At 31.4% G+C, this 10,754-nt stretch overlaps 1 protein-coding gene across 5 annotated transcripts in view; it reads right to left on the bottom strand.

Moving 5' to 3' along the window:
* Positions 1-1,244: 1,244 nt before the first annotated feature.
* LOC148626192 (homeobox protein Meis1-like) overlaps positions 1,245-10,754 on the bottom strand; it is a 59,802-nt gene continuing 50,292 nt past the window's right edge. For all 5 annotated transcript variants that reach the window (XM_088569971.1, XM_088569972.1, XM_088569970.1 and 2 more), the window contains 3 exons: positions 6,049-6,107; positions 4,003-4,077; positions 1,245-3,173 (listed from right to left, as the gene is read on the bottom strand). In XM_088569971.1, coding sequence (XP_088426097.1) covers positions 2,833-3,173; positions 4,003-4,077; positions 6,049-6,107 — 475 coding nt within the window. In that variant the 3' untranslated portion in view covers positions 1,245-2,832. The remainder of the gene's footprint in view (positions 3,174-4,002; positions 4,078-6,048; positions 6,108-10,754) is intronic.

Below are 10,754 nucleotides of genomic sequence, written 5' to 3'. Positions count from 1 at the left end.
TAATTTACAGGGAGTAATATAAATAACTCCAGGAAATAGGGTTGAATTAAGCTTTCTATCAAACTAATATTTAAAACACATAAAATAATAAAAAGTTTAAATGTCGTTGTTAACTGTCCAGTTAACTACCCAAGACCTTTCATCAGGTAATGGCCTTCAATCCATGGAAAACCGACTATATTCCCTGAAGTTTACTATATAACTCACTGTAATCCAGGATTAACCACTCATCCATTATTCAATATGCAAGAATGGAGCAACTATCTGATGGAAGGGCTTGAATGGAATTTTCTATCCTGCCTTTTTTTGGCATTGATTTTTGTTTAAATATAAATTATAAAAAAAACAAACAGGACAATAAGAGATATGGCATTTTTATTTCAGGAAAATTTGGATACTTCCAATTCTTCTGAAGTTTCATCTCAGCACCCTAAAATCAAATTAATGATTCCAAATTTGAATTGCTTCATCCATTACACATAAGTAATACCATCTTAGGTCTTCACTCTTACAGAGGATGTATTTATTCAAGGAGGCAACCAGAAATATTTGAGATGTTCATTTCTAACTTCATTTTCCTCCTTCACACTGCTGATAAAACAGAAATCTTGTTTACTTTTACCCTGACAATATTTGGATGGCAGGTTTAATAGTGTTAACATGTTTTAATCTGATGCTCTTTTTTTATGAAAATACTTTTGGGGTGGAGTTTTTCCTACAAAGGAAGCATTGTGTATCAATTTTTTGGTGTTTGTTTAAGTATTTTTATCAGATCTCTGTTTTGTGTTTCACACTTGTTCTGGTTATGACTTTTGTGTTCTAATTAAGATGTGACTAATCAATATAGAATCTGTTTATAGTGGTAGATACAGGAGGTTCCAGGATTCTGAACCCCTCCCCCTTTTGTTGGAAAATTTTGCTATTTTTTTTTTTTTTTTTTTTTGGCAAAATGGGTACAAAACAGCAAAAAAAAAATAGCTATGAACCCCTCTTTTTTTTTACCCCCATTTTAAATATCTGGATCTGCCCCCCCCCCCCTACTAAAGTTTTTAATGCAAGTTGTTTAAGTTAGTCAGTAAGACACTGAGTGAGTAATTCACATGGGGAACTGGAATAATTGGGGACAAAAATGAAAATAACATATTTTAAAATTCACATAAAGCAAGTTTTTCATTTGGTAACCACTATATGTACAAATGTATACATATACACTCACAAATAAATTAACAAAAACTACAATGAAGTTTATTACAACAATTTTTATTCTCTGGAATTTTGCTCAAAATATTTGACAATCTCGTATGAAAATTCCCTAACTTTGTTCATAAGTCCTAAGCATTAAGCTCAGCAAACTCTTCACACCGCACACACAACTTATTAATCAGATACATCCATACAAATAATCAGCTCAATCTATACAGAATATTTTTGGTAAACTTGTGCATGATTGTCTAAGGTAAACTGAGAATTTGATACATATTTTCAAATATTTTTTGTTCATTCTGGCATTGAAATGATAAAAAATGTAAATATATATTTATTGAGGAATCATAAAAGAAGTGAAGTTGAGAAACACGATAGTTGGCATCTTGAAACAATTTTATATAATAGCTACAGATATACATATAAAAATGTCTTTCTCTAGTTAAAATCGGTACAAAAAGATAAAGGAACGATTTCAGCAGTCTCTGACATTGATATTACTTTACAATTAAATACACATGTAGTTGTTTGATGCCAGTTTAAAAATCTGCACTTTATTCTTTTTTTTTCATGAACTAAAATAATGGTCAGCACTTAAGAATGATGAACTTAGTACTTATAGTTTATTATTTTCCATTTAGAACAAAAAATCATTCAGTAACAAAAAAAATCACAAAAACAAATGGTTAATTAGTTAAAAACTCTGGCAGGTCAAAATAAATATCAAAAAAGCGTTTTTTGTTCAATCTAAAAATAAAACAAACTTCAACAAAAACAACAAAGAAAACTTAAAAAAACTGCAGTAGATCTAACAATCTGGCCTGATGTATAAAAATGTCACACAAAGTAAAACTCAGAATGATCTCACTTTCATACAACAAGATAACATTCATTCAACAAACAGTTCTATACAGGTAATATGCACCAAATACTTTTGTTTAACATGCACCATTAAATAAAATCTCCACTTCCATCACCATGGAAACGGCTATAATGTACAAAGGAATAATAATGAGGTAAATCTTAAAGCTATAATTCCATTGGTCACCCCAGAAAGAGGCAACTCTTCTGATTGGTTAACAATGTCATGTGACAAAATAATTCAAATATTTCATGGCACAAGTCAACTGAAAAGTTGATGTCTGACATAACTGACGTGGAATGCTTATAAAGTCATGGCCATGTACATTTTAATCAGTATGAGGTATGCCGCACAATATGTGACCAAGACATAATTTGTCAAGAGACAACAAATACATATATAATACTTGGCAACTCATTGTTCATTTTGAACTGCTATTTCATAATACTTTTGCGTAAATTTTCTAATTCCCAGTAGTGAAGACTAGTTAGATCTGCAGTCGGCTGTTAACCCCATTACTCTGTTTTAATGACTAGCAAACCAGTTACCTCCTTTGACTCGCCTGATGTAAGGAATTAAATTCCAAACAATGAGTGACTGCTAAATGATAGAGAGATCACTGTGATTGTTACAAGATTGGTAGGTAGTTTAAAACTACTATCCCCAATATAATACTATAGCCATAATTCTCCGTTGGCTTATTCAAATGTTCACTATTAGGCAAGCCAAAGTTCAGCTCGATAAAGCACAAAAACAGTTCTCCTGATTTATCCAGCATGAATATCCTGAATGTGTGCACCCATACTGTCTAAGCTGCCATGTAATGGAGGACTTTGAGCAGAACCCATAGACATTGGACTCATGCCATGGGTTCCGTGGCCCATCATCATGTGATGTGGATGTCCTGGTATCAACATTGCTTGTGAATGTACTGGTGGTCGTAACTGCGACATCTGAGAATATGAACTACTGCCTGTTACAGCAGTACTTCCAAACATGTCACTACTGTGCATACCCTGAACTCCAAGCATATCGTATCTCTGTCCATCCATATGAGAATACCCTTTCATTTGATCGTACATTTCACTTCCATGTCTGCCTTGAAACACTGAAATATGAGAAAAAAACGTTAGACAAATAAAATAAATATTAAATACCACAGGTGATGTGCAACACTATTAAACTAGAGCAAGGAAAAATGAGACTCGTCCCAAATTTAACATAAAAATCTAAAAAAATACTAGTAATATAGTTAGCAAATGATCTTTAAAATAGAAAACCAAACAAGATCACCATCTATACTGCCTATAAAATCGTGAAACTTTATCCATGAAATATACTTCCTTAGATTTTATCTCCATTAGAGTAAAATAAAAAAATCCTGATGATTTATAAAACAAGGTTAATCCACTATTATTATTTAAATGTCAAGATAAATAATTTTTGATCACATTAAAACAAACAAAATAATCGTGATGCAATGTGCCAAGAGAGATTAAAGAAGCTGCTCTCTAGGACCAAGAGGATTCCAAACTCTATACATTTTCGTATTAAACACATATATTATCATTTAAATAATGGTTGACTACATATTTTAAAGTATCTTACATTGTTTCATTTTATGTAAATTTTCAAAAATTAAATTCAAAACTGTATACTTTAATATTTTTTTTTTTTGTTTGAATTTGAACTGATGCTTAAATTTACAGTATTTAGCACCCGCATGAATTAAGTCACTAACGTTTCATGAAAAATGGTGACTGCATACCAACGGATACTGGTGTACCATAACATATCCCGTCTAGAAAATGCCATATAATAATAATAAAACAATAACTAAAAGATAATGGTTTTAATTTTTTTTTTTAAAGTTACTACTTGTTTTTTATTTGCATTTTTAAATCTTATAAAAGTGATTTGTATAATAAGATACTTACTGTGAGGACTCATATGTGCCATAGTTTGATTATCCCAACCCATACTCTCAGGACTATACCCATGGCCACCTGGAGCTGTAAAAATAAAATATTCTTAAAAGTAACATTGAGATGATAAGTAATAGTGATATGAAAATATATCTGAAACGTTGGGTGTAAGTTGGAATATTTGAAGGTTTTCCATAAAAATTTTATGTTAATGTATTTGTTGTGTGCTGCAACAAATAACTTTACAAATGAAACATGTAAAGTCATCTTAAACAAAGGATGTTACAGCTAACAATGATAGAAAAAAAGAATATGTTTCAAGTACAATTTAAACTTTGCATTGTTCAGAGCCTCAATAACTATAGAAAAAAATGTTTAAATAGAATTTAAAGTTTACATGGTTAAGAGCCTCAAAATGAAGAAAGAGGAATTTCAATTGAAAAAATTGTTTCACTTCAGGAGATGCTAGATTCTGTCAGGAGTAACAAGCTTAAAAGAAATGCAATTTGCATAAGAGCCGTGCCACCAAAGATAACTTGATGCTACCCTTAAATTGCTTATTGAGAGTTAATTAACAGCAACCCGCTGAAGAAAACTAAATTGATGTTGATATATGCCAATTTAGTGTTAAATAGCTTTTTAAAATATCAGAATCCAGGGGAAGAAAATAGCCTTGTAGATAAAGTATATCTCAAAAGCATAGTGGGAAAATGATGGAAATGAAAATAAAAGCAAGTGTGCTGATATTTAGAAAACACTTAGCCACTAATTATTTAGCAATCAACATCTGAAATTCTGCAGATATTAATAGAAAAAAATATTAATTTTTTCATTGGCACATAAAAATTTTCCATCCTTTCATAAAAATGCATCAAAATGTACTAAAGTGGAAGGCACTAAATGCTTCATGAATTATGCATAAAATCGTTAAGGTTTTAAATAAACAAGAAAGGAACATGAATAAGGAACCAAATTAGTTAAAACTTTCTTTCTGATTTGCATATTTTTGACAGTTGATGGTTTTACTACTTTAATATTATGTAAGAAAACAATACTTAATTGTTTCTCATGCAACATGGAAAAATGAAAGAGTCATGAATTTTATAAACCGCTCGATAATAATGGGGTAATAATGATGAATGTTGTCATTTAATTTCCGTCATTTTTATACCTAGGAAAATACTTACATTAGAATTTAATTAATGAAAGGAAATAAAACGTTCATGTATATATTTTGTTCATGGCCTTTGTCATGTAAAAATTTCACATTGTTTTTTTTTTTTTTTTTTGTTTGTTTTTTTTTATCTTAATGCACAGTTAAGTGCCTATCTTTGTTTTTAAGTGGGTTTAGAATTTTGTATTTAGGACCCAGTTATTTGCACTTCATTACAGGAAAGCTTGTTGAAGCTATTTCTGCCTATATTGAAAACACATTTTAAGTTTTTAGGTTTTTTTTGTTGTAGTTGTCATTTTTTTTTCCATAGTACTTATATTACAAGCCAGCTGCATTGCCCCTCTTGAACAAAAAAGTGTGTATTAAGTGCTCAAGAACTTTGCATGGAAGCTTTTTAAAGAATGCTCTATAATTCAGACCATTTTCCTATCAAGTTGATAATTCTGAGTTATTTTCCCTTGGTCTCAGACTATAGATTGAAAGCTGTCTTAACTAAACCTTTCTGGGACTGAAAGAATTATTTGGGATAGAAAGATATTCAGTTAAAACAGGTTCAAAATGTACTGAAACTGATATGAAAATGACTTCGGAATAAATTTAGTTTGGTTAGACAGGTTTAAGGAGGTAGACCTAGGGCAAGGGCCATAACTCTTGAAATCAGTAACATGTTTGTATCACATTCAATTTCACCAACGTCTATCAAGCTTTCATTTGAAACAGAATGAACATTTGAACATTTGAAACAGAATGAAATCAGTCCAAGTTACTTTGATGCTTACATGAGATGGATGTAAAATACTGAATACAAACGTTCCAAAGATTTGTAAGAGTTGTGTCCCTTACCCTAGGTTTACCTCCTTAATTGTGTAGGAAATTTACTTTACCTGCTCTATTTGACTGGTCAATCATAGGCTGCACTATTCTTCTTCTAGCATTTATAAACCTGAAATAAAGGATAAAATTCAAGTACTTCCTTTCTAAGAAACTTTCATAATAAGTTAACTTTCACAATTACCCAGAAAGTTTTTTTTATAAATGGCCTTGAAAGAAAAAAAACCTTTCATTTGGCCTGATTGTGGACAAACTGTCAATACCAAATGATTAATGACTGATATACAAGAGAGGCGCCATGCAAAAACTTAGTCTAGATCATCATTTGCCAAGATTTAGACTAATTCTCATTACTGCATTGACCCTTAACCCCATATCAAACTCAGTACTGATAGTAACCTCTAATTTACTGGCAAACCTCAGCCAAATTTCACAGTTTATCTTCAAATTGTTGACAAAAGTCCTTTAAACTATTCAGAAATACATTTAATTCATGATAAATGTTAGTGGAGAAATGAAATGGGATCAAGGAAGGCTGTTGAAAACATCTTCTGCCCCAAATTACATCTTACTAAGTAGTAGAAGTTTTTGGAGGGATCTTGTTACAAGTTGATGAGCATTTTGAATTCCTCAGCCATTAAATTCCCCATCACCCTCTAGACAACCCTAATGATATTATTTCTTCTCATTTTTTTATTTATTTTGCTAATTACACATATTGCCAACTGATGGGTTTTGGTAAAAGTCGTCAGTTGTTCATGTTCAATACATAAACCTAAATAAATAAACAGAAAGTCTCTAACAATTCCAATTACACAGACAAGACACATGTTTCAAAATTTGTTTTTGAAATTTCAATTTCCAATCCATTTCACACCCAAGTTGATTTTCTATCATTTGTAGTCAATTTCATATCAAAGAAATTAACATCAAACATTCATCAATTACTTAAATAGCTATAGTGATTCAAATCTCCCCAACTTTTAAGACTCTTCTTCAATTTAGAACTCATACATATAACATCAAACAAATCAAGTGATTACTCAAATAGCAGCAAAGTTTACCTCTTGAACTTTTGCATGTTGCATCTCTGATTAATTGTATCTTAGGGGGCAATTTAAATGTTCCTTAATGTACAAACAGACTGCTTGCTCTGGGCTTGTTACAAAGTCAATAGAATTTATTTACACTGTCAGATTTTCAGTCAATACTTCACCACTGCTCCTTAATGAATTTGAAGATGCTGATGAAATCTAAATATTATCCCTCAAAATATTCCAATGCAATCACCCATGTTTTGTTTTCTCAAGAAATTCTTCTTTCTTCGGAGTTATTAAGGACATGCTGTTGTATGCCTAATAATTGCTAAGGAGTATGCAAACAATGAAAGTTTTCACAAAAGGAATCATGAAATAAATTTTACATCTATGTAAACCAGCACAATTAATCATCATTAGAAACTGATGTCTCCTATCATTTCAATTTCTGGCCTAAGCCTTTTTTTCAACATTTATTTTTCACAGGCAAAATTTGATTCATATTCAAATGTACCACCCACACTTGAATATAAAGAAAATCTTTAAGAATCTATCTACCACAGAATAAACCTAATCTAAAATGGAGCTGTAACTATGCACAGAACTTAATACAGACATTATGATATTAAGTCGTGTTATATGACACTTTGAAACTTATGTCAGTTTCAAGTGTAAAGGCTCATCTCCAATTTGAAACCAATTTCCTCTAATGTGTTCTGTCAGAATTCAAATCAGATTTGGACATTTAAGGTTACAGTAGTCATGTAGGCCACTTCACGACTTCTCTGAGAGAAAATGGACACTAGTTAACCATCAAGACTCTTGTAACTTCTTGTATTCCAATAATCATTTCTACTAATGGAACCTTAATTAATAAAATGGCTGCCAGCACCATAAGCAGGTCTTGCCATTAGGAGTTTTCCTGAAAATTAGTGGCATCAGCATGTCCCTGGTGAATATTTATTCCAATACCTATTATCTCCTCCTAGCCTTAGATGAAGAAGTCTGAAAAAATGTTATTTTTGTGTTTGTTGAATTATTAAAGTCTCTTGTCAGATTAAGACTCCCTATTTTGGTGTGATCCTCACGTCAACCAATGACAAATCATATTATTGTCATAGTACCCCATTCTCTAGACCAATCATATTAACAAGTAACTATGGGAACACTCTAAATTCTTCATTATCATGAACTGATAAGAGAAAAAATATTTAACATGTTTTTGTAATGGGTTTCAGTTGTTTTTTTAATGGTTTAATCAGATCCAAATTTCATTTTGTAATAAAAGAAACTTTTTGCTTTTTTTTTTTGCTCTTCTCAAATTAGTATCTATTATTCCCAGCTGTTACTGATGTAAAGTATTCCCTTCATCATTAAGAAAACTAAAAAAAAATCTTTGTTTAAGTTTAATCTGATCCTTGATAAGTTCAGGGTATCAAAGGGAGATGACCCATGTCTGTGTGAACCCGACTCCCAATCAACGCCCGTGCTATGGCTACCATCAAACATCTGCACACCTCAGTGCAACTTTTTGCACCATTAAAGAAACAGATAAGTAATTTACTAATTTAAAAGTCATTTGGTTCAAATAATGCCAGATTAATTTACTGAGGGATGTTGCAATAATAAAATACAGAGTTTTTTGTGAAGGTAATTTGGCAATTATTCCTTTTCTATTGCATCACAAGGGTATCAAAAATCCCCCTGAAACTCAAAACCTTGTGGTAAACTTGTCAGACAGGGTTAATTCAAGTAAAAAGTTCAGGATAACTTTTACTGAAAATTAAAAGGAAAGATAAAAACAAAAAAAGAACCCCAATCTGTTGACTCTAATAATTGTTCTTTTGGACAGTTTGAAATTGTCTGTCCCATTAAGCAGACGTTTTCAGTAATATTATACAACAAGATTTGACAGATTGATGAAGGGAAAGATTCTGTATATGACAATATGATCAGTTTCTGTGACATAATACCAAAGACTGATTGTTTTCGTGACACCTTGGGCAGGTAAAGTAGTCATTATAATCAACTTGGTCTTTGTTCCTATTGTAAAATTTTCTCTGACCTCTTTAACAGTACGTTAGATTTGCAAAAGTTTAAATTACATATCAAAAGAATGTTAACCTTTTATTGTGTGATATGTACCAGCAATATTTTAACAAGGGGACAATTGAGTTACACTAGTTGGTTACTCAACCTACTGTTATTCAACTTGGTACTGTGACCCTTGAAAAAAGACACTACATAAAATATTTAGCAGTACAGTTCTTGATCAAGATAGAAAAAGATTAATACCAGTCAGAATTTATTATTTAAACATTTTCAATTACCAGGTGAAAAGTTAAGAAATCGGATCATTTTGTCCTATGAATGTAAGGGAGGTAATAACAATATTTTACTTCAGTTCTGATGCCATTAATCATTATTTGGGACAACTCCATTAAATTTACCTGAAATAATTTGAGTAAATTATATATGACAAATTGCTCATTGATCAATCTTTAAAAAAAGAAAAAAAACTCTCAATGCAGAATTTCTCTAGAAAAAAGAAAATTCAATTTATTAATTTCAGACCACATAAATTACGAAAATAGTGAGAAGACAATTTAGAGCCAGTAATGAGCAGATGAAATCAATTACCACTTAATGGATAAAAAAGGTGGGAATACCCCTGTCAATTTCACATGTTCATATCACCAAATAAGACAATTTACCACAACAAAAAGGTCACTTCTCCATAAATGCTCGATGAAGGATTTTCTCCTCTTCATTCTATACTCAGCTAATGTCTAAATAGATGGAGTCAGAATGACCAGTCAAGTGTTAATATCAGATTTTCTCCACGTACAGTAATGCAGCTCAGGAAGACAACAGACTGGGCCTAATGCTATAACCCCTGTCATTATCAATTTACCTCCATCTATTGTGTTTTTAATCAAACTTAATGCATATCTAATCTTCTTGATAATTCAAAAATTGGGGTTAAGATTCTCCGCTGGTAATGTATCGATCGACAGATTTTTGTCCTTAGAGGGAATACCATTAATGGCATCAAGCCTTTGTACATTACATGTAATTCTCTTGTTTATCTCTAGCAGATCCTGATTTCCTTTAATTTGCAGATTTTTTTTTTTTTGGTTTGATTTTATCGGAAATAGAATGGGACATGTTCCTACAGGTATATGGCAGAACCACACAAGGGTGCCGTTTCCTGCATCCTGAAACTTAATACTTAAATGAAGACATCAATATATTAACAAGGCAGTGATTTTATCATTAAATCAACATTTTTACTTTTCAATAGACTCTCAGTCTCTTTTGGATATTTACATTTCATTATATATAATTGGCCAACAAATTGCTGTAATAATTGTAGAAGGTTCACCTTTGAACTTTAGTATTATTTTGCAATTAAAGAGAAGAATTTTATCTTTTGTTTAAACCAACCCACCCTTGATACAATAGCATGACAAGCGATAAATGAATTATCAAATATATGTTTTTAAACTGCCAATTTGGAGTGTTAGAGTTCTTCTGGCAGGATTATGCATTTTTTGCTAGATAATTCTGACATACCATTAATATTTGTCTTATAAAGATGATTATCAAGCCCCACATCTGTATCAAATGTTGGCAGACTCTTCATATCAGAGATGGGAGCAATATGATTCATACTATTGTAACATTGCTTAAAAAAGCCTAGCGGTATAGCTAACAGCTGG

Source organism: Perna viridis, chromosome 2 (genome assembly GCF_037379345.1).
Source record: "Perna viridis isolate PV_CMFRI_1.1 ecotype Kerala chromosome 2, ASM3737934v1, whole genome shotgun sequence".
Classification (NCBI taxonomy): Eukaryota; Metazoa; Mollusca; class Bivalvia; order Mytilida; family Mytilidae; genus Perna; species Perna viridis.
The sequence above is the reverse complement of the archived record's forward strand: the minus strand, read 5'-3'. Positions and strand labels throughout refer to the sequence as shown.